Raw genomic sequence first — 25,676 nt, 5'->3', positions numbered from 1 at the left:
AGACAGAGACAGAGAGAGAGAGAGAGAGAGAGAGAGAGACAGAGAGACAGAGAGAGAGACAGAGAGAGAGAGAAAGAGAGAGAGAGAGAGAGAGAGAGAGAGAAAGAGAGAGAGAGAGAAAGAGAGAGAGAAGCGAGTATCTACTGTTTACATAAGAGTAAGATCCATATGATGTATACTTCTTTCACTTTTTTATATGTTTGTACACTTTTCTTCCCAAGAACCCAATTATGAAACATAGTAAGTTCCATCCCCCTTTTCCTCACATTTTTCCTCATATATTGCCTTCTTTTTGCTTCCCCTCTTATGACCATAAACATAAAATAACCCCTAGTCCCTCTATATGCCTAATATAATTCCCTCTGCAATCCTTGAGGATATTAAGATTCTAAAGGTCCATTTGTTTCCTTTACCTCTATTAGAATATAAGCAATCTAGCATCTTCGGTTGTTCAAATGCATTTACTGTGCTTTCTCTTGAATCCTGTGCTTTCATTTCAAAGTTTCTACTCATTTCTGATATTTTCATCCAAAAAAAAGTCTCCATTTTTTTTACTATTGTAGGATTATCTGCAATCTTGCAGGTTAAGTCGTTTTTGGTTGTACACATTTATCTTTTATCTTTTGGCATATTTTATTGCAAGATTTTCTTTCCTTTTAGAATGACTGCTATGAGGTATTACACAATCCTGGTTGGTTCTTTGGTACTAAATTTATTTCGTTCTGTGCATTGGCAGAATTTTTTCTCTGACCTAGCAGCTATGGATTTTGCCCATGACATTTGCTTATGATATTTCATTTCAAAAGGTGACTGGTAGATTCCTAATTTGTCCTCTGAATCTGATTTACGATTTCTTAAAATACTTTGTCATGACTTTTTTTTGTTCTGGTTTTCAGGCAATCTAAAGATTCTTAAATTATCTCTCTGAAACCTGTTTTCCAAGTCACTTTTTAAAAAGAGTAGATAACAAACACTTTCTTCCTTAAAAAAAAACTTTTAATTTTGTGCTAATATTTCTTGTTTTCTTATAAAGCCATTGAGCTCTGTTTTTTTCTATTTTAATTGCAAGAAGTCTGCTAAGATTTTCTACTTTCTATCCTATGCTATTTGCTTTTTTTCTTTTTATTCTTCAAGAAGTTTTATTTTAATTTTTAACCTTCTGCTTTATTTCTTCTAGGTGCTCTTATAGTTGCTGTAGCCAAATGATTGCTTTTCCTCCAGAGGATCTACTCACAAATGGGAAGTAACTCTGTTCCTGGTTTTTCTTTAGTTTCCTCTCAATGTATAATATCTCTTCATATTAGTCAATGTCATTTTCTGTTTATTCCTATTTCTAACCTTAGTTTTCAGTTTGAGATTCTGAGCCATGACCAGTTTTGATCTCCTCTTGAATTTTTGTATGGAAATGGTCATGCCCTGCGTGCACATGATCTGGATTTCCTGGGCTCCCAGAGGCTGACTTTCACTTCCACAAGTGTATCTAGGCTCAGAGAACGAGCAAACTTCAGCGTCCCCAGTTAGAGTCCCCTTGACTATGATACTGACATGGTCTTCCTTCTCTCAGGGGCTTTTTCCTGGTTAAGGCACTGCTATGGTCTTCTGACCTGTTTACCTGAGCTCATGCCTGGTTTTTCTCTTGAATTGCTGTAGCTTCTGGCTTCTCTCTTCACAAAGTCTTGTGTTCAGTAAAGATGTTTACTAATGTTTCTTTTTTAATTTATTTATCATTTTTAGATGGAGAATATGTGAGAGAAAGGTAAAAACCTTTGCTTCTTATCCAGAACTCAGATTGAGTTTTCTTAAAACAATGTTTCACATCCCATTCATTTTCCAATTACTCAAACTATTTGAGAACCCAAAACTAGTTAACAGTCTGAAGAATCATACAGTCTTAGTGTCCTCAGAAACTAGTTAATGTCTTCCAAACCATCTCACTGTCCTAGTTACCAAAAACTCAGTATGCTAGTTTCTTCAAGGCTAGATGTATTGACAATTTATCCAACCATAAGATGGACAAGTGAGTCAAATTCCCTTCCAGGTTCCTCAAGGATATTCCTTTCTGAGTACCAGGCCCCCCAAATCAAATCAGAGTTGGCAGGCAGGGCATCCCTGTCAGAGCTCCAGATAGCTCTACAGATGTCTGTGCTGTTGTTCAATCAATGTTAAAGACAGCCAGGATGGCACACTGACAACAGACAGCTGTCAGTTAGACTGTGCACTCACACTCTGTAGGCCAATGAGAAGGCATGAGCAGAAGCAGTGGTGACAACTGTTTGGCTAATCAGTTTGCCTATAAAAGTACAATCCTCACCAATAGTGCTCACCCAGAATGTGAGATGACAGTGTGCACATCTTTAAATGCTCGTGTTTTCACTCGTTGGCTTGTCTGTGCTAACTATATTATTTGTAGATGACCCTACCTAAGTCATTATTAGTTACCAATTCCCATAGGGTCATAGGATTTAGAGCAGGAAGGAACCTCAATGCTCATTCTGTTCAACACCATCATTTTACAGGGCAGTAAAACCAGACCGAGAAATGTTAAGTGATTCTCCCTTCCTCGAGATCAGACAGTGCCAATTCAAACACAGGTCTTCTGAACACAATCTGTGTATTGTCTTTCTTTTTCCACTACATCACAACATTCAGTGGTTTACCTTTCCTGAGACTCCCAGCTGCTACTGCCACCTCTCTAAACAAATTATCCTGGACTTCTTTTTTGTGTACTTACATACATACATGTTATCTCCACTGATATAATCTCATTGAAAGTAGGGATTACTTCATTTTTGTCAGTGGATCTTCAGTGTCAAAGACATAGTATGTTCTTAATAAACTTGAATAATTATCTAACAAACTAGCCTAATATACATTCTTGAATAATGACTGCAAATGCATTCATTTGCATCTGTCTTTTGTTCTTTGCAGATATATGCTGATGGGCAGCAATAGATGGGGAAAAAAGCAGAGATGGCAAAAGACACAGGATAGAACACCTTGCCTATCAGCCTAGAGAGTAAGAAATCTTAAACAATGGAAAGTTGTTTTAAACAAAGACAGTTTCAACCAAATTCTGGTAATACTTTGAACTTGGCTTCATTGCAACATTGCCCTTTCTCCATGCTACAAGGCCCCAGGTATTGATTCAACTTCGCTTTTTCTCTAGTTCTCTATGAACAATAATATTAATCTTTGCCTGAGACAAATCTTGAAACAACGTTTTTTAAAAAGACCAACTTAATGGAAAACTGTGAAGGGGGGAATTATTGTAATAAAGGGGAGGAGGAAGGAGAAGGATGAAAAGAGTAAAAATCTATTTGGAAGATGTTTCTTTGTAGTTCTCATTGGGCCTGACTTCTCTACGTATTCATATACAAGGTGTTCCAAAAGACTTCGTGTAGTTTTAAGTTATTAAAACTTACATAGTAACAGTGGGCAGGCCACTATGTTGCTATTGTTGCTGAAAGTAAGTGTTTAGTACATTTTTGCCAAGGAAAGGCTGCCGTGGCAGCCTTTCTGCCCAAGATTGCTGCTGCCTCTTGCTAAACTAAACAGTGTGCATTATTTGGACTTCCCTAAGGGGTGCAGCTATACTTCACTTGCTCTGGGGTCTCTGTCATTTGCCCCAGTTGTGGATAAGAGTGATGTAAGACATTGAGGAGGTAACAGCATCAATAATAACTAAAGAAGGAAATGGGTCACGGTATTTTAGGATAAGAGGTTAAAGTCTGAAGAGCCCTTAGAGGTCATCTAGTAAGGCCTCATTATTTTATAGGAAACAAAGCTCTAAAATGTGAAACTACTTGCCCAAGGTCACATAGGTAAGTCAGCAGCCTTTAACTCCAAATCTAGCATTCTTTCAGGCACATTATGACATCCCCCCTGAATATACGTACTCCTGCCCCAGCACTCTGGGCAAAGATCCTTATCCTTTAATAGGACAAAATTAGAAGAAAGGAATTATTTTCCATAAACAAAGAAGTCATGATTCAGAAAGGATTCAGGGAAGTATTGTTCTCCCCGATGAAATTCTTGTCTCCGGGCCCTACTGTGTCCTTAAGACACAGAACAAGGTAGAGGAAGGGGAAAAATAGGTAAGAGAACTTTATATGTTGAATGACAATTTTCCCCATTAGCTGTGCCTCTGTCTCAGTACTCCTTCATCTCCTCCAGCATCTCCTCCTTGTAATCATTCTCCCTAAACATCTGCTCACACCACGTTACTCCTTCTAACACAGAATGAAAAATTATGACCATCATTCTGAAGTGATTCACCAGCGAGCTGTACTCTACAGAGAAATAATCTTTGCTCATTGATTTCTGGTTGTCTCTCTACATATCCACTCATGTTTCATCTAGTGCTTATTTGCAAGGAGTCACTAATATTTGAAATGCTCTACCTTCGCTCCTATACCAAGTTATTTCCTGTTTAAAAACTCCACTTCACATTCACTTCCTTGAGAAAGATAAACCATTAATCCCAACAGGTCCAGAGAAAAATATATAAAATGGTCAAGAGATATATGCTATGATGATGGCAGAATTTTTGCCCTTAAGAAACAGAGCTTCCAAGGAAAGTAAAGCTGTAAGAGAAAAGATAATCTAGACAAAATCCTAATGATTAATCACCTAGTATTTGTTAAGTGTTTAGTAAATACCGAGTAACAAGGCTACAAAACCAAAAGTGAAAGTCTCTGCCCTGATTATCAGCAGTGGGTTGAGTCAGTTGCCTGGGAGATCATTTTCTTGCCTTTTTTTTTGGAGGGCAATTGAGGTTAAGTGACTTACTCAAGGTCACATGGCTAGGAAAGTGTTAAGTGCCTGAGGACAGATTAGAACACAGGTCCTCCTGACTCTGGGGCTGGTGTTCTGTTCACTGCACCACCTAGCCACCCAGGGGATCAATTTCAATTCAACTTTTCTTAAATATGAAACTTCCTATTCAAAGATAATGCTCTTTGTCTCCTATTATTCTGTTTATTTCCTGCTCCCATTTTTCTCATTCTCCCATTTGTCCTTCCTTCCGTCTTGGGGGAGAATTGGTCAAATTACTTGAGCTTTCTGGGACTAAGATTACTTGGCCACAAAATGAGAGAGTTGGACTAGATGATCCCCGTGCTCTAAATATGAGATTCCACCATCCTTCCTTCTTTCTATCCATCAGTCTATCCTTTCAAAAGCCATTTGTTAAGTGACTCTTATAGGCAAAGCACCATTCTGGGCTTTGATGAGAGATACAAAGATCATTAAAATATGACAAGCATAGTCGTCATAGAAATTGGAATCTAGCATTAAAATATATAACACTGTATAATGACTATAAGGAAGAATAGATTATGATGAAAACATAACAAAGGTACAAAGCGCTATGCAAAGGCTAAGGGGAAAACAAAGCTTTCAACATGGGGAGATCAGGGACAGATTTATTATGGAGAAGATCGTATTCAAGATGAACCTTAAAAGGGTGGGTAGAATGTCAAAAGGCATGTTAGGGGTGGCAACAGGAAGGGGATTCAGGACTTAATGTTACCAGTCTATAAACTACATGAGCACAGACATCATTTCATCGAAACTTTGTATTTCACTCAAAATTTAGCACAGTGCTCTGAAAACAGGAAGCCCTTAGTAAATGCTTGCTTAATTGAACTGCATTGGATAGATAATGGTGACATATCTTAAAAAGGGAAGCTGAGTGGTCCAGTTCCAAAACAGTGTAGTGAACATGAAGGAAATGAGTATTGTGAGTTAAGTTTAGAAGAGCAGGATTTAGGCCAATGAGTTGTAGAAGGCCTTGAAAAGGGAAACATGGAAGGGGTGAGCAGAAGTTAGAGGATGAGATTTGTAATCAAGGAAGATTAGCTGGAAGCACTGCAACTGAACCAGTTAACAAACATATATTATACATCAGGGTTTGTTCTAGGAAATGAGAATACGAAGCAAAAAAAAGTAGTTCTTGTTCTCATGGAACCTATCTTCTATCATTAAAATGTATATAGCTATAGGTAGATAGAACATAGAGAAAAACATATATGGGCATTGCTGTAAATATATAAGTTGTAAAAATTTCACATTTGCTCTAAATTCCTATATATGTATGCATTTTTATTTACTATATATACACATATGAATATGTGTATATACACATGTACACATGTGTGTGTATATATATGTATATATATATATATATATATATATAAGTTATCTTTGGTGGGGAAAAGTCTATCACAGGAAATGGTTCGAGCTGAGCTTTCAAAGAAGCTAAGTATGCTGAGAGATGAAGCTTAAATGGAGTGCATTTCAAGTATGGAAGATGGCCTGTGAAAAGGCATGGAGACAGGGAGAAAATGGCATATGAGAGAGAGGAAGTAAACTAGTTTGGCTGGACCATGGAATATGTGAAGAAGAGTAATTTATTAGCTACGTGTCCTAGGAAAGCCACTTAATGTCTCTCAGCCTCAATTTCCCAACCTGTAAATTGGGAATTAAAAAAGCACCTCTCTCTCTCTCTCTCTCACACACACACACACACACACACACATAAATCACTTTGCAACCTTTAACCAGTATATAAATGCTAGCTATTAATATATAATAAGTCTGGAAAAGAAAGATGGAGGTAAAGCTAAAGCCAGATTGACAATGACCTTTAAATGAAAAAAAAGTATCTATTTATTTCAGAAGGCATCAGAGAACCAATGAAGACATTTCTTGAGTAAAGGAGGAGTATAGTCAGTCCTGAGCTTGAAGGATATCCATTTGGCAGTTGTGTTAAGGATAGACTGGTGAATGAGGGACCAATTAGTAATTCAAGTTAGAGATTCATTAATTACTAGATATGTGATCCTGGACAAGTCACTTATCTCTCTAATCCTCAGTTTTCTCATCTGTGAAATGGAGACAAAAATATTTATAGTACCTAGCTAACAATGTTCTAGGTAAGGCGGGCACTTCATAAACCTTGAAGTGCTATCATAAGGGGAAGAGTTGTTACTAGCTAGTAAGTACACTGTCTTATCCAAAGCCTTGAACAAAAAAAGTATTTTAATATTTATTGAGTTGAATATAAGAAGAGGCTCTTGAGAATAGGCTATGATGAACATGATGGTGCTGGTGGTTGTATTTGTAGTGTTGACACTGCTATTCCTGCTGATGATCAAATGAAGTACATATTGAGTATACTGGCTTAACTACTTTGAATTGACTGGAAATTACCACAGTTTTCAAAACATGGTATTATGAAAATGAGAAATGAATTATTAGACACTCAACTAAATAGTTAGCCTAAGCAGTTGCCAATGTAACATCCTTGCTCCTGACACTCCCTAAAGCAAATCCCATTAAACCTTTCTTCCCTTCAGTAACATATAGCCTGCCGCACTATCCACTTTTTAGTGGGTGGTTTACGTGTTGCCATTTTATCAGTGTCTCTGTTGATCCATTTTCAGTTTATTTCTCTTTTTTATAACATTAAAATCTGCTTCCAGATAAGAAAAGATGTGATGATAAATGTTTTTCTTTATGAGAGAACATATACAATTTTGTTTTATCTCTTGGGCATTCTAGTTCCAAATTTTCTCAAGTTTTATTAATCTAGTTTATCTTATTTTAATGAAATCACCATAATATCTACATATATGATTCATTGTGAAGCATTTTAAAATATTCTGGACAGTTGAATGGTGACTCATTAAGATTTCCATAAATATTTCACATTCCTCTAGATTTTACAGTAGTACTTCCCTTTAGGTGAGCTCAAAATAGTTTACAAACATGCAATATCTTATTATTACTCAAAAGATCTTGTAAGATTAAATATATTTTTTGCTATCGAGTTTTTAGAGGAAAAATACCTTAGAAGTATCAGAGCTAGGATGAACAAGCTAATCCGGAAGTCTCACAGTGAGTAAATGGTAAGTTGAGGAAATAAGTCAAATAATCTAACTTCTAATACCTGGAATCAGCTCTTTGGTGCATTTCTTCTGTATTACTATATCATTTTCTAACTGAGGTATTATCATGTTGTAATGACTCTCAAAACGAATTCTGAAAATCCTTTACCTAAGCACAAGATGAGTTAATAATAAACAATCTGAACCCAATTCTGTAGCCCCTGTGCATGTTCATGTTTAACACTTACTGGAGTAAATTAAGAAGCAGCTAAGCTGCAGGTTCAGACCCTTTAGCTGTGAATATCTTAGCCTGTGACTATTGCAGTCAAATATGAAATGTTTGCTTAGCACAGTTTGTATGATATTTGTATATGTAAAGGCAGGGATGGAAGAAAGGAAAAAGTGATAATGGATGAAAGGCATTTGCCATCAAAGTGTGAGGAAATCTTAGTTACTTGACTAAACAAAAATAACACATTTAGTGATTTGTAATATAAGAATAAAATGAGCTCACTAGGTCTCCAGAGGTCTGCAATATGATCTTTGAAAAAGGTAGCTTGCCAATTTAATTGAGGTAGGAGTTATTTAATTTTTTACAGGTATAGTTTTCAATAAAACTACATATGCCTATAATACTGCAATGGCAGATGTGTCTCGATTATTAGAGGTGGGCTCAAGGGAATATATACAATGGATCTTGAAATCTGTAAGCAGCTGTTAGGGGGAGGGCTGGAGTGAAGAGGGGGGCAACGTACCACACACACACACATGTTCCTTAAGTGCGGCAATGTTTTGTTATTTTACTGCAGGTGTATTACAGAGATGAAATTTAATAACTTATTGTATACAATACCAATAAAACTACAAAGATTCAGTACCCTGATGTTCACAAAGTACAAATGAAAAAGAGCGATTATTTTGTGTGCATGAAAACACACACATCACAGACACATACATGTGTGCTGCCCTCCTCTCCCCTGCACATGTAGACACAGAGAGGTGAGGTTCACTACCTGAAAGCTAAAGTGAAATATTTCTGGTTCTATCTTTGTTATTAAATCAAATCTATTTCCAAAAATCATAAAAATAGTTTGTGAGGGATTGGAAGGAAATGTTCTTAGAGAAGAAACACAAATCCAAATTCACTGAGACATTTCACTGTAAGATTGGGGTTGGGGGGACAAGGACAAAAACTGTTAGTTTCATGAAAGTGTTATGTTAGACAGAGAAGAGAAATTCATTTATCAAAAAGCCTCTGGAAGGATTATAAACTACAAATGCATCTAGCATTACTATACTACCTAGCACTTATAGAATTACAGAATCTTAGAGCTAAAAGGGGTCTCCAAGGTCTAGTTCAACTATTATATTTTACAGATGAGGAAATGCCTAAGGTCACATGCCTTCATTTAAGGAATAAATCAAGAACACTGTATCTTCAATGTTTAATAAATGCATGTTGACTGTTAAGGACAGAGACAGAATGTAAGACCGAAATCTCCTGATTCCTAGGTCAATGGACACTCTTGATGAAGTGGTCCTTTTGGGGAAAGAATCTGTTTAAATATTTAAGCACTTTAAATAAATGGTTTTTTTTTAAAGGAAAGGCTTTTCTCATTTCCTTTTCACACTATTAAAATGCACTGCTTTTTAGTTCTTAAAGTAAAAAATATTTGCAAAGCAGTTTGCAATTGTATAGTTATATAAATGCTAGCTGTTTCTTCTTATTTATACTTGTAAGACACAAAAGGTCTTATGATTTAAGAGTTAAATATGTGTGTTTACACGAATATACATATTTACCTGTGTGTGACATATCCAATCCTTCCTTGGAAGAGCAAAGTTTGGTATATCCAAGAATAAAGAACCAACCTTGAGGCTATTCTGCTTTGAAATTCAAGTACACAAGTGCACTGGTATGACTTACCATTGATTGCATTATTTGTTTAGTCATAATATATAGATTTCTTTATCACATGCAATGATTTAGGGAGAATTGAAATCCTAATTGCTAGTGGTTGTCAAAATTCCCTTAATGCTTCCCCCCCCAAGGCTTTCAATAAAAATTGAGAAGTTAATCCCTAAGTTCTGATGAAATTTCAATTTAAATTCTAGAACATCATTCTTATGTTGTCTCATAAATAAATCAACCCAGTGCAATTTCAATGATCTTTCGATTCTCTTGTTGTCTTAAACTACTGGGCAAAATTCTTCTGAGTTTTTAAGGTGGATTCTTAGTTTTGATCTCATGGACAGAGCATTTGGCAAGGTTCATTAAAAACTGCTGTAAATCAAAAAATCAGCAGAACCTCTTAACAAGATGGGAATTAAGAGAGGGGACAGAACTATATTCTAACTATTTAATCTGTGTTTTGGTGTTAGGTTTGGGGGCATATAATTTCTATCAGTGAGACAGTCCAATTCATGTAATATTATTTCTTGTTTGTGACCCAATCAAGTTCTAGCCTAGAACTTACATAAAATGAGAAAGCCTATTATAAGAAATCCACAAAGTCTTTAAGGAAAAACCCAAGATTATTTTTAAGGGCGCTACAAAATGACATCTCAACAAAGACCAGGTTTTAGGGGGTAATGCAATTATCAAACTCACAAAGCACTTTTAAGGGTCAAATATATTGAAAGGTACTTTGTAAGTATAAAGTGCTATTTAAGAATGTGCAGTTCTCATTGACTCTCCTGATATAATACAAATTATAGTTGTATTACATAATTATTGTATTATATAACTGACACCTCTTGGTATTTCTAGCTCATAAAGGAAGAGTGAGACTACATGCATGCTCAATAATTTATTTAAAAGACTATTTCGTCAGCTAGTGCTACTTACATTAGAATCCTAGTCTCTCAAATTAATAGCAAATGATGGGTGTGGGGGAGAGGGCAGGGAAATAGAGAATTTTATAACAATGTGACGGCGAATGAATAAGGATCTCCTAAGAAAATAGGGTTGTTTCTCTTAATATTGAGAATTTCTCTAGATTTTACTATGATATCAAAATAATTTGCAAACACACAGGATCAGGTTATTCTTCAAAATATCTTAATGACCCTAAGAAATTGAGGTGCAGAGGTTGGGCTGTTTTATGTTCTTTCCCTAATTCATTCTTCTCTCCAAACAGAACGGATAAATGCTTGGAGAAACCTCAGAAAAAGGAAATGTGGTATGACCTTGCAGAGTAAAACAGATAAGATCATTACGATATTTTACATATGTGTGTGGGTATATGTATAAAATGTATTTGTATTTATCATTATATATATATATTATCTGTAGCATTGTGTCATGAAAAGTGACATAATTTTGAGGCCAGTCTTGAGTTTGCCATTACCTTGTGTGACCTTTGGCAAGCAACTTTACTTTTCTGAGACCCAAGTCTTTTTCTTTAAAATAAATTAGACTAAATGATCTCAGAGGGCCCTTCTAGCGCCAAAGTTCTACCACTTTTTCTCATCCAGAATTTTCCTATTTAATTATTTTAAGATAGCTAGACTCAAAACCTAAAAAGGTACAGATATTGCTTATTACTGTTAAAATTATCCATGAAAGGACATGGGAAGTGATTCACTAACCTCTAAGTCAACTGTCATCACACAGTGCTTTCACATACCTTCACAATAGCTCCTAGACTGGAGACGTGAAAGAAATCTAGAAATGTTATAGAATAAAAGAGAAAAAAATTGGGCAAGGTAGAAAAAACACTTTTAAAATGGAGATTTTATCATTTTTTTCTCAAAAAATACATATATTTTTGAATGATAAAATGGAAAAAAATGCTTAAATATTTTCATCTAGCCTTACTCCCTCCAAAATATTTATAAAGTATAAAATCATAATATTTTCATGTAAAACACACATAATGTCTCAGATCATTACAATTCCAATACAACATATCTCTCAAATAAAAACACAATGTGCATTTCTGTTCTCAGAGGTCAATATCAATTTCAGAGAAAACAAAATATGTTTCAGTGCCTTCTCTGCTTGTGGGCTTTCCCTTATTGATTTTTGGCTCTAAAGGCTTTGTTTTCAAGTTTTTAATTGCTTACAAATTAGGAGTAGGGAATCTATATTTGCTACTTCAGTTTTTTAAAAATCAAAAATGGAAGATACTTAAAAGTGAGTTCCTTGAGTAAAAATGTATAATTATTCAATGACTACAACATAAGTGAAAAGATCCCTAAAAGGAAACTTATCCGTCAAGAACTCAAAAACTTCTCTTGGTTCTGGAGGGTGGAGAATGAAATGCATTTCTCTCCTCTCTAAAAAGCTGGAGGACAGATAGGAGAGAATATTTATATAGTCACACTAGAAGAAAAAGTCACTGTACCAGGTGTTTTTGTTTAACAGTTTTTCTTTGTTACAAGGGAAGGTTTAATTCTGGCAGGGGTGAAGGGTATTTCCACAAATTAGTATGATATAAAAAATAAGAAGCATCAACAAAACTTATTTTTAAAATATAATTGTTTTAAGAATGAAGTGTATTTTAAACATAATATACCTATCATGATGTCTTCATGAGAAGAATAAATTATTGCAGAATCCACATTATGTCCCTAAGTTAACAGACACAGATTTTGTAACAATAAAGGATGCTCCAAAAAGAACTGCAGAGGCTTTGATTATTCAATATATTTCTGTATTACCTCACTCTTTTAACATTTTTAGAAACATACATTCCTACCTTAGTGTACACATAACTCATGAATGTTGTTGAAGGTATAGAAAAAATAAATGATTTCAAAAAAGTTTATGTTCAATCAATTTGGTCAGGGGAGCTTAAACAGAAAGCACCGGCCTCTCTGGACATATCCACCTGCATGAACGCAAGTGCAGTAAAGCCTTGGAGAAGCACAGAGTTTTAATCTTACTTGTATTAAGTAAGGCTCTGATGGTTCATTTGAAAATTCTTATAAAAACTAGTCATCCCATTATCTAAAAATGCCTATATGATTTAGACAGAAAGACTAACAAAGGTTTCAGACCAATCTCAGATGAAGAGGTTTTACCAAGTAAACATCACAATAAAGAATAATGCATTCCATTTCTAAATTTTCTTTAGAAAAGTCCCAAGGGAACTCACAAACATTCTTTCACTTATCTTCCTTGCATGAATGTCACAGTTCCATAGATAGGAACATCATCCTTCTTAGGAAGAGAATATAAAGACAAAACAACAAAGGACAATCCCAAGGTCACAGGTAGAGGTGGACACTGCATTTGGGTCTTCTACCTCCAACTCAAAAGTACTTTGAACTTCTTGGATAAAGATATTAAAAAGTAAACTGTAGATAACCACTTGACACTCAATACCGTGTTCTTTTCCCTTCCATTTCCCTATGCAAGAAAATCCCTGTATTCATTGCCATAATTTGTCCTAGTGACATCAACAAGCCAGTTACTGGAATCATCCAGGGCTACAAAGGAGAAAGAAATATGTCTTCCCGTGGTCTCCGGCAATGCTTGCTGAGAAACTGTCATTAGCTCTAGCACTTAACTTGGACCACCTTACTAAAAAGTTCATTTCCACTCGACTTAGTTCCTGTCAGACTTTCCATTATACATTTTCTTCTCTCTGCCAGTAAAAAGTTGTATGAGGTTGCATTTTGGCAGGGGTGTTTTCAGCCTGGGTGTGATTTCCACAAGCTGATTTGATTTAAATTAGTTTTGTCATCATTTAGTAAGGGAAGAGCAAAAATGTCATTTTCTGTTTTTTAAAAATCCCTATGATTTTCTTCTTTCCTCTCCCTTAAAACACTGGGTTAGTAAATACAGCATGCCCATGTTTATCTCAGGAAAGTTCACAATTAAGTGATTCATTGACTTTCTATTACCCCATTACTGCTTTTCATTAAAAATAGCTGGTGGATAAAAAAAGAGAATGATGGCTTTTGTTTGTCTGCTATAAGACTTACAAGTTGTATAAGTCACATGACTACCACTATTACTGCTAAGAACTGGACAACTAAATCCTCAACAGAAATAAAACAGACATTAAAAACTAAAATTATTAAGATCCAACCAATATAATGTCATACTCTCTTCCCCTTTAATGACAGTACCTGTTGCTTCCTTCTAATTCTCTGTAGCTTCTTCAAAAGCCCCTTGGCATGGGGTCACAGTATACATATGCACATTAATGGAGCTGAATTTATACATTGTTCATCCTGATATTGTTCACATGACCCACCAATACACGGTCATCATGCCTTTGGTGATTCTTAGAACCTGACATCTAAATGCTCCCCACTTCAAGAACTCTGTCATAAAGGAAAAGGGAAGAAATAAAAGTAAATCACTTCTCATCTATGAGAGCATCCCCTTCTCATTTGGCGGTGACTAATCTCAACTATGATCTCCTGATTTTGACCAGAAGCCCAAAATACAAGAACTTCATTCTCTGCACTTCATATAGCTGAGGGTCAGTCCAGATTCACTGAATAAAAGGACCCAAGTCTGAATAATGTTTTAGAATATACCATATCCTGTTCTATTCTCAATTTCTGCAAAAACATAAATTCAGAATTCATTAACTAATTAAAAAAAACAGTTATGTCGACACATTATAACCCTCAGACTCTATTCCCTAAATTCAAAGAGGCTCCAAACTATTGCTGTGTCTTTGTCCCTAAGTAACCATATTATTCATGGTTACTACTGAGACGATGCTATGGATAGTGATCGCTGATCCATGCAAGACTCACACCCAGCAAACAGAAATAAGAATGAAGGAATCTTCCACAGTTCAGAGTTCCTTTTCTGTCTAGTACATGAAGACCACTACATCATTATACTACAAGAAAAACACATTCTATCTTATTTACAAATTTAACATATATTGATTGCCTGAACACATATGTACACAAACTCACATGTGTGTACTCGCAAGACCCATATTACAAACATCAAACAATGAACTACCTTCACCCTTACCCTTCGGCCCCTCCCAGTTTTCCATCTCACCTTGTCCTTGAAAAAGGCACCACTGCAGTTTCACCAGAGGAAAGTGTTCCCCGCAAACCTAGTATGTATTCCTATACATAAACAGTCAGACTCAAGCAGTCTGAATGATGATTTCACAAGTTAAGGGGCCTCTCGCTTAGTCAGCAGAGGAAATCTTTGTGTCTGTAAGGAATCACGCCAATTCCTATTAGTAAGAAAGGATGCAGGGGCAAGCACGCCTATTCTCTCATTGACCAACAAAAGGGGCCCAGTGAAAACACAGACCTCTTCCATCACCATCTGCAAAAAGGAAGGATGTTGTCAACCTTCTTCTCCCCAAAACTTTAATGATCTCTGCTTTGACCCTCAGAAACCAGATACACAGGAATAGGACCTTCTACAGGAATTGAAAGCTTTACACTAGAGACACAGCACTAAGAGGTTTGTCACCCAAGCTATCTGCCCCGAACATTTGCACTCACATTCCAAAGATGTTTCCGCTACACTGGAAGCGCTGTAAATTTCTTTCCTGCAGAATTCTTTCCAAACAAACTGCCATGAACTGCACTCTACAACATGTGCTGCATTAGTCCTTAACCAAGCCACAATTTATCTCATCTCCACAATCCTTTATGTGCAGAATATGACTGAACTGGGGGCGCAATGGAACAGGCTAAACTTGAAAAAGGAAACAGATGCACAAAGACAACCCTAATTCCACCTTTAGAGGTGTATTAGTGATAGATAATGGAGATAACTACATGGGCTCTATTCAGTTCCTAAAACTAGTTTTTGTTTGCAATTTTCTGAGCTAAACTAAAGAAGTTGTTTTAAACATTCAAGGATAGAATTTTCTGTATCATCAAATAAGATAGGTGATGAAGGAGTTCCAGGGAGCACACATTCCCAATCTAACACAGTAAGAACACGCATTCTGTTTGGGGCAGTAACAAAACAGTGAAAGACCCTGAATATTAAAAAGGGCTATTAAATTCTCTGAAGTTTCCCAAAGTAACAGATCTATGCACTAATAAAAAGAAAAGTCTATGCTTTAAAAAATATGAAAGAGTTTTAAACATGTTATTAATACCAGTGCTGAAATTAAAAAGAAAGCATCTTTCAAAAACTCAATTGTCTTAAAACAAAGCATAGACTTTTGGCTATTGATAGTATTTTTAGAATCAGTCTCTCTCTGGAGAGTTAAAAGTATGCAAATGTGGAGTGCACAGAGGCACAAATACACACATGCTATACCTTTGTATTACATTGGCATTTTATTATTTAATTAAAGTCCTCTTATTTTTCTAGCTCACGCATGCTTCCCTTGAGACGGCTTTGCTGTTAGCCTGCTGGCCTTGACTTCCAGCCAAAAACAATTCAGAAACAAAAAGGGACAACAAATCATATTTTCACAGACATTTTTATCCCTCTATACAACCCTGTTTTCACACAACATCATACAGTCTCTATGAAAACTATAATTTATGGCAATAGCCACCAAAACCAGGGTCTGACACATGCTCCATGGTGCTGGGAATTTTATCATTCTAAAAGTTGCCGAATTATGAAGAAATTGTTCCGATGGAACCCTTATGAAAAAGCATCAATAGTTTATTTACAAACATCATCACTGGGACACTGAAGTGACTGAGTATCAGAAGATAGGACAGAAGCTGAGGTTATAGATTAAGAACAGAATGAGATTCATTATTTAATATTTTAAAAGAAATAGTCACCGGCAAACATGCAATGAATAGCTGTGTCAAAATCTAAAATCATAATCTACTTTACAAAACAAACTAATTTACCAGGCTATTTATCACAACCTCTTCCACTGCATAGATTATCACTTACCTGGTGGCAACCCTGTAAGTTTGATTCTCTCCCATAAGACGAATATGAACCCCTTTCTGTTTTACCTGTCAACAGAAATTAACAAAAAAATGTGTGTAAATTTTTATTTTCCTCTTTAAAAAAAAATCTCTTCCAGGTAACAGATATCTACTTTTCTCTTCCGATGTTTACATATGTAAAGTAGGCACTAACGGCAATGTATGCAAGCAAGAGAAAGGGATTAACACTTCTTCACTCTGGCTATGATAAACTGGAAAAAAATATCCTTCATTCCTATTCTTAGCCAAACTGCTCCACACTTCCAAAAACTGTCATTTCAATGGCCTCCAATTTCTCTAACAAACAAATTGACATTCCTTATTTTCACTTTCATTCTCTCCCTCAAATTTTAAACAATTTCATTTTTACTTACACAGCAGGCAAACTATCTATGTAATGACCCTAGCATAGTAATTCCCATTGATTATATTGACACTTAATGGTGAGGCCAAAGCTAATCAATCACAGGCTCTCCAGATGGTGAATTTAGCAAAGAAACTATTCAGAATTCAGGTGATTTTTTTTAACCTCTTTCCCAGGAGTAAATTCCCTCATGATCAACATGATGATGGAATTGACGAGAGGGAGAGAGGGAGAGGGAGAGAGACAGAGAGGGAGAGGGAGAGAGAGGGAGAGGGGGAGAGAGAGAGAGAGAGAGAGAGAGAGAGAGAGAGAGAGAGAGAGAGAGAGAGAGAGAGAGAGAGAGAGACTCTGAGATTTGTTTGGACATTTGCCCATTCAGAACTAAGGTTCCAATTTCACCAACAGTCCTAGGAGCTAAGCAGAGGCCCACTGAAAACCAACATCATATAACAGCACCAAATACTTAATTTGTTTCTGAAGACTATTTTATTTTTCTTTAAGTAACCAAGAATTGAAAAGTGCCTGGGATACATTCTGGTCATATATAAGACAGTAAAAGACAATCTTCTCTGTTTTTTTAAAGTGCTTTTAGCCTTAATCATAAATTGGGCAAGATTAAAGAGTGAAATTAAATAAGACGTGAGAGTAGAGCTCAACCAATGACACACAAAGCTTCATGTTGGAAAATTTTTGGATACAAGTAAATACATAAGATTTAGTTGCATAGTAGGTAGAGACAGTATCAAGATACCAAGAACACTAACAAAACCAAGTGATGAATTTCTCTACCTCTTCCCTTGAAACTACTAGGCTAAATGATGCTAACTAGCAAAAATTTTATTTTCCCTTTTATCAGAGAGCAATGGGGATGTGTTCATTGGGTTTGAATCAGAGTAAAGGATGCAATATACAATTAAAAAAGATGACTGACTAGTCACACGACAAGAGTAAGGGATAACAGTGGGGAGTTTATGTGCTTGCCCTGGTATTTTCTCAATACCAAGAGAAACAAACAAAAAAAAAAGACTCCTGATGTATTAAATAGACTTGATAGAGAGAATGTCAATTAACAAGCATTTATTAAGCACCTGTTATGTGTAAGGCACTCTCCTAGGTACTGGGGATACAAATATACAAAGAAAAAACAATTCTTACTCCAAGAACTTATAGTCGAATAGGCAAGCTTACATTCTAATCTGTAAGAAGATATGCCCAAGAGTCACAAAGCATGGGCAGGCATGGATGACCCGCAATGTGTATCACTGAAAGAAGCACCTACATCAATGAGACCACAGCTTTCCTTGAATATTTCAATACTGCATCTGTGAAAAAAGCAATGCTAGCTAGACCAGTCGATAGATATATCCGATCCTAAAAATGCTTCCTAGGTCAAAGCCCATCCAAGACAACTGAGAAAACAGGCAGCATGTATTATAATTACCTACCTCATTACTGTCAATAAACATTGAGTGAAGGCCTAGCTGCTTCTTACTGTACTCATTGCATCATTGCCACACATGAAGAATCATTCCTCAAAATGCCTAACACTTGGATGATGAAAGTGTTACCCAAGTTAATTTATTCTTGGTATACTTCACTATTGTTTGATGAAAAACATAGATCTAAATTTTCACATCTGTGAAAGCTCATTCCCAGTGTCTTATCATGGTATAGAGGTGACCATGGACTCTCAGCATTTATGGAGATAAAGCTTAGGCTTGGGGAAATCCTAACAGAGTAGAAAAGCTTCCAGTGTGCTCTTCCTGGCTCTGCTTCTATAATTCAAGAATCAGCCTAATCAAATTGACAAAGGTTTATGAGCAGAAAGTTTGCTACTGTGCAATGACTTTTCTATTTTTCTTTCTGTAGCCAAAGGAATTTATGAAGACCTTCTGCTAAGGGACAGAAAGGTCTTGACCTGCGTCTACAGAAAGAACATTCACAGTAATGAAAAAAAAAAGACTCTTGGAAGTAGTGAAGAACAGCCATAAAATGGACATATCCACTGAGGAAGTCAGATATAATTTTTTAAATCACCCTCTTCCTCCTCTTACATGAAAATTGCTTGAGGGAGAGGGCTATGCTACAGGATGCAACAGTAATAGTAAAACGATTGCAAATATTAATTGCAATCCTATTGAAACAAATCAAATGACTTATTGAAGAAAATAGACTAAAATCAGGGTTCATTGTGAAGGTGTGGCCTATTCTTTGATCTGAAAATGCTTCTAGTTTAACAGTAAAAATACATATACACAGAATAATTTTTTTAGTGAGATCAGAATATATTTTTCAAGGTGAAATTTGCTTTTACTTTTCAGGAAGATGTACCTAATTCCTTCCTCTTCACCCCACCAGGATTATTTTAAAAATTATTTCTAAATACAATTTGAAGAAGGCAAAAGATCTACTTTATGTAGAAATTTATGAAAAGATTCCATGGGCAAGACTGAGCTGATGAATGTGAAATGTCATTGTCAAATCTTATCCTTAAATATCCAACACCAGTATGAAAAGATAAGATTCACAACTAATTTCAGTGTTTTGGGAATTCTGTGTAAAACCTTAATCTGTGTTTTAAGGTGTTTGTGTGTGTGAGAGTGTGTGTGTGTTTGAGAGAGAGAGAGAGACAGAGACAGAGAGACAGAGACAGAGAGAGACAGAGACAGAGAGACAGAGAGAGACAGAGAGAGAGAGAGAGAGAGAGAGAGAGAGAGAGAGAGAGAGAGAGAGAGAGAGAGAGAGAGAGAGAGAGAGAATGAGAATGAGAATATATTTAGTCATGGAACAGATAACCCTAAAAGTAATGTAATCTTGGCTGCATAGTACTAATGTTCTTTACTATCATATCAGATACAGGCTGCCTCATCTTAATTTCCGATGTTAAAAAATATTTATCTAGATACAAAAATAAACCCATTGCAAATTACAAGTTGTCAGGGTTAAAAATCTACTCCTGTTTGTGTGGGGGAGGATAAGAGAACAGCATAGACATGAATCATTCTCAGTAATTTGAGTGTTTCCATGACATCAATGGGCACTCGTCCAGGACTCTGTCGAAGTCTGTGAGGTACCAAAGAGGCAGGGCAGCCAGCAGGAGATTGGGAGATTGACTTTTTTTTTTAAAGGATTATGCTCCTTGTAAAAGATTTCATCTGTAGCATCCACTTTTACCATCAAATAGATAACTCTGGAGATCATGAGTGAACACATTTCATTCTGATAGTATAAGCCTTTAACTTTATTACATCTTTTTTGTTCCCAAATTCAACTATAAATCTGCCTTCAGAATGAAAACCCTTGTTTGGGAGCAAAATAATCAGTGCTTCTGGAAAAAGCCTAGGAACCATCTCAAGTGTGCGTGTGCGTGTGCGTGTGCATGTGTGTGTGTGTGTATGTATATTTTCTTCACTATCATTTCTGATGATGAAATAAGCAACTATTTTTAAATGACACTTCATTTTCCAGGAAAAAAAATCTTTTCTATCAATTCTCCATTAAAAATTAGCTGTGGTCTTGATGCTGATTTTCTGCTTAAAATTCACTAGAACATTTGTTTCAGATAATAAAATTTGCAAGACTGCTGATAATATGCTAGAATAGGTTCTTTAAGTAACTATTTGTGCTCACTAGCACAAAAGCCCCTAATTTCTACATTTACTGTATATGTTAGACATGGATTTTAGTCTCTTGTACTGAATAATCTGGAATGGTCAGACTCTTTCCTCCCAAGTCCACCCCTAAAATGAGGTTTGCAATAGCAGAGGATTCGATTTTCCAGTGTTTGAAAAAGACAGTACAGAGCGGTGTACCAACCCGACGCATTCACTGCGGAATTTTCGAGACAACCCTCCAGTACTAGAATGCGACAGCCGCTGCGGATATTTTTTGGCACAAAGACAATGGTGGCAGTGCCAAGCCCCATGGCTAAAACTACTCAAAAGAGGCATAAGGGTAGCATTAATCGCTCAAGTCTTTTACTGCATGGCGTACTGTTGTCCATATTTTAAAAACTAAAAGTATCCCTTAGTAATATTTGTTATATGCCAAAAAATGGTATGAAATACATACCGGGAACAAATCTTGTCAGATATTTGATTCATTTTCATACCAAGAGGACCAAATGTTAAAGATTGCTGCTAGTTGCCATTTCCTGCTAGAATGGTATATGGGAAACAAATGATAGAATCTCATGTAGTTTTTCGGATTGAAGAATGAGGGAAAGCTATAGAGCAAATTTCATAAATGACATCAACACATTGGTTAAACAACCTTTTCCACATATAAAAAAACATGTCATTAGTTGAAAATTTTAACAATAAAAATATTTTGAGAGCAGCTTTAACTTACACCAATAAATCCATCATGAGACAAAAGAGATCTAAGTGAAATCCCTTCTCTAGAACATATCTAGTAGCTGTAGTGTGAATGTTATCAATGAAACGACCGTGTAGTTTATTTAAATAAAACTCAAAGGATCAGTCAAAATCCTGAATACCCTTTTTAAAAATTTTTATTTCACTATTAAAAGGGACACCAATTGACAATCAATAAAAAGGTCACTTGCTTCTCAATAGTGCCCTTTGAAAAATTAATCTAATTAAGTAAAAATATAAGCTACTTTCAACACAAAGACCCCTATTTTCTCCCTAGTTGCACAGCTACTATTTTTCTTGCTATCTTCTAAGAATGGAAAGAAAAAATATATTTTTAAATTAGGAAAAATGGTATAAGTCAACTGAGTTTAATGTTTATAGTAACTTAAGGTTTTTCAATATTTATATATATTTTTATATTATTTTCACTTGTTCCTTACATATAATCATGGTATTCCTATGGCAAGAAAACCTACAAAGGGGCTGGATGGGTATAAAAGTGTTCTATGAATGATCTAGTTGGTTCAACTTTTTCATCTCAGGAGCATCACTTTGGGAGAGATAAGCACAAATAATTTCAGACAAAAAGAAATGTTCTAGATACATAAGTACAACTTATACGCTTAGCAATAGCCTCAATTGTACAAATATGCAACAAGCACAAATGCAGTAACTGATCAGAGAAAAAAGCACTGGTATTAGAGCCAGGAAAACTAGATTAAATTCCAGTTCTGTCAAGTCATAGCTTTACAAGGTCTTAGTTTTCTTATCTGAAAAATGGGGGTAATAATACTTGTGTAATGCTGTGAGCAAAGGTGCTTTGTAAACTTTTAATATTACATTAAGTGCCAGTTGTGAAAGTTATTGTTTCTATTGTTACCATACAGTAGAGGTTAAGAATATGCTTTGTCTTGGCTCCTTTTATTCCTAGGTTCCATTTGAAAGTATTTAGAGAATCAGTAGGAATTTCGCCCACTAATGAAGTGCAACCACCTGTGAGAAAATACTTCACCTGGTTGAGTAACGTTATGTACAATTATCTGTTTGATGTTGGACAACAAGGAGATAGACTTCCCCAATACTCACTGTGAAATTTTCATCTGAGAATTGTAGACAGGGCATCAGACTAGAAAACGTCTCTTAAATGTTCCTGATTCAAGTCCTTGTTAAAATTCTAAGAAAGCGAAGTTAAAATGTGTGATTTTGAATTTCTATACCACCATATAAAAGAATGGTATCAATGAATTTTAGTGGTTTTGAAAATTAGCTACAATACATACCTCTTTACAGAAATAGTTCTGTTTCAAGAATACTGTTCACACTCAAGTTTGTTAATCTGGAAAAATCAATAAATAAACTAGTAGTCCGACTTTGAAGGGAATCAACATCCCAAGGCCCAAAAGACCCATGAATTTGATATGAAATTAATGAAAGTGTCTTATAGGTGGTTATAATTTACATTTACATGGTGTTTTACTTCCTAAAAGGTCTCTAGGTGCTCTATAACCTTATAAATGATAAACACAGAATCTGTGTCATCTCACATACACTAAAGTGCAACCATTTCCAGGTTAAATCATGGCAACTAATTATAAAGCACAGCAGAAAACTGTAATTAGGTAGATTCCAAGTGAAGAATACTAACTTCCATGGAAACTGCAGTGAGAATGAATATAAGGAAAAAATTAGTTGTTCTATAGGGTGAACTACACCATCATTGAGATAAAAATTTTATGCAGGGAAAATGTCTTAAAAAGTAATGACAATGTATACTATCCACATGGCAGACTCTTTCATTTCTATTAATGTATATACACTTCATTTATCTCCAAACAGACTATTATGTCATTCTACTGGTCTAGATTCATCAAAGACTTGGTATTAGACTTACTGTTACTTGATGTGGCAATATTGGCTTGAATTTCAAATTAAAATAATAGTGGTTTGTTTGTGGGGTGTTTTTTTTTTTGTTTTGTTTTTCAAAAAATTCTGGTTGGCTGACTGGGTGCCACTGATTTTTAAGTGAAAGCATCTTTAGAGGTCATTTAATCTGAATTTCTCATCTTACCGACGAGGAAACCGAGCTCAAGAAAAGTTGAGTGTGTCACTCAAAATTTCACCTGTGGTAAGCAGCAAGCCAAGAATTTAAACCTGGTTCTTCTGATTAAAAATTCAGGACACTTTATATTTCACCATATTGCCTTTGTCTCTCCCTAGCTATGAGCTTGAATGTTGAGACTAGGGAGGGGAGGGGAAGTGTTCTTCTTTGGTGTTTCAGAGATCTCTACAGGGGACTTAAGAGCTTTGGTTCACCGTTACTCTGCTGTACCATGACAGCATGCAAGGGCAGTGGAAGAAAATTCACAATTTAAAATTAACATCAAGAAGTTGGAAGCTCTTTGAGGGTAGGGACTCTAGTCCCTAGTAAAGCTAGTAAATTTGAAAATGTGCCCTAAATACATTTAACATCACAAATCTGCATTTCTTACATAGATGAAGGTCATTAGTCTAGTGTAGTCGTGTCTAGCTAGTCTTGATTCTAGACCAGCATGTTCATTTTGTAGATGAAGAAGCTGGAGTCAGAGGGATGAAGTGATTTGCCTGAGGTCTACCTCTAAATCTGTGGTGATTCCACAGATAGTTTGCTAAACTTATATCGCACACGCGCGCGTGGGCACACACACACACACACACACACACCTCAGAACAAAGATTCAAACTTTGATCCTCTGACTCCAAACCCAGTGTTCTATCTACACTACCATGCTATGCTGCTTTATCCTCATGGGAGAAAATGATTTAGGGTTGTGAGTAGTAGGATTCATATAAGTATCCTTTCAGGATATGATGTGCTTGTTAATTGGTTGAACAGGACGGGTCTATTCAAAAATGAACCAAAAATATTGCTCTTTCAGAGATTTTTAGCAATTTTTTACAAGCACTTTCCAACAAAAAAAAATACTTTGCATTTAGGAGTCATGTATAAGGAAAGTGAAAATACTATCAAACTAAAGCATGGGAGTTGTATGGTTCTCATCCAGATGCAAGAAAGTATTTCATTTAAAATAACTGTAGACTATTCAGAGGAGAGTGACAAGGATTGTGAGGGGGCATAAACTCATTTTACATGAGGGAACTGTAAAAGGAGAGGGGAATGCTTAGCTTGATGGAAGAAAGACTTAAGGAGGACATGATTTTTATCATCAAATATTTGAAAGACTGTTATATGGAAGAAGAATTTGACATATTTTGCCAGGCTCCACAAGAGAGAACTATAAGATTTTTAGGTGGAGGTAACATAGAAACAAATTTCAGCTGCATGGAGAAAGAACTTTCTAACAATTAGATGTCTAAAGATGAAATCTACTGCCATGCGAATTAGCAAATTCCCTGTCATTCAAGGTATCCAGAGACTTACTGGGGAAGTTGGAGGGGAATCTATGCACTGGCAAAGTGGTCTTATTAGAGGAATTCTAAGGGTCTTTCCAAAGCTTAGATTCTATCATTCTAATTAACATAATCCTAGGAATGATTTACCTGTTTCAGGATATGCATCAAACAGTTCTTTAAAGTACCTGAGGTACTAACTACTTGTAGGGCTATAAGCAGGAACTCCATGCATGGAACAGACACCATCAATCTAGCTGTTCTTGCTAACTAGGCGTTAAGCACAAGTCTTTCTATTCTGGTGAAAAAATGTAAGGGTTCTCACAGTCTCTCAATTTAGAGGCAAACTCCAATCATCCCATCCTAACTGCAGCATTGATACTTGGGACACTGGAGCAACAATTTCCTCCGAAATTGCTCAATTTACTAATGCTAGGTATTTTTCAAGTTGACATTATCTGCCCATCTATTAGTAATGGTATTTTTTTAAAAAGAGCTTACATTCATTCTGGTTTTATGCAAAGAAAGTGAGTTACTACAAGTTGGATCTCCCTAAATTAAAAATTCATTTATTTGTAATATTTATTTCCATTTAAAAATTAAGGTTTTTGCATGGAAATTAAGGAAGTAATTCTGAAAATGAACCTTTAAAAATTATGAAAACAAATTAGTTCTAAATGAAAACACTATCACTCCTCTCCTTTCCTCTCTCCCTTTGTCTCTCCTCCCTGTGTCTTCCTCTTTCTCTGTCTCTACACATACACTCTCTCTCTCTCTCTCTCTCTCTCTCTCTCTCTCTCTCTCTCT

At 35.8% G+C, this 25,676-nt stretch overlaps 1 protein-coding gene across 11 annotated transcripts in view; it reads right to left on the bottom strand.

Annotated features, from left to right (window-relative positions):
* LOC138173290 (transcription factor 4) overlaps nt 1-25,676 on the bottom strand; it is a 450,738-nt gene that overhangs the window by 209,153 nt on the left and 215,909 nt on the right. For 8 of the 11 annotated variants that reach the window (XM_069103270.1, XM_069103279.1, XM_069103296.1 and 5 more), the window contains one exon: nt 16,705-16,769. The exons of 2 other annotated variants lie outside the window; for them this stretch is intronic. In XM_069103270.1, the coding sequence (XP_068959371.1) occupies nt 16,705-16,769 (65 nt within the window). Of the gene's footprint in view, nt 1-14,871; nt 15,018-16,704; nt 16,770-25,676 lie in introns of those variants that run through there. One more of the 11 variants, XM_069103341.1, reaches the window with a different exon arrangement.

The sequence above is a fragment of the Petaurus breviceps genome, unplaced genomic scaffold (assembly GCF_028583685.1).
Source record: "Petaurus breviceps papuanus isolate PSGF00001 unplaced genomic scaffold, PetGlider_PUasm1.0 129, whole genome shotgun sequence".
Lineage (NCBI taxonomy): Eukaryota > Metazoa > Chordata > Mammalia > Diprotodontia > Petauridae > Petaurus > Petaurus breviceps.
The sequence above is the reverse complement of the archived record's forward strand: the minus strand, read 5'-3'. Positions and strand labels throughout refer to the sequence as shown.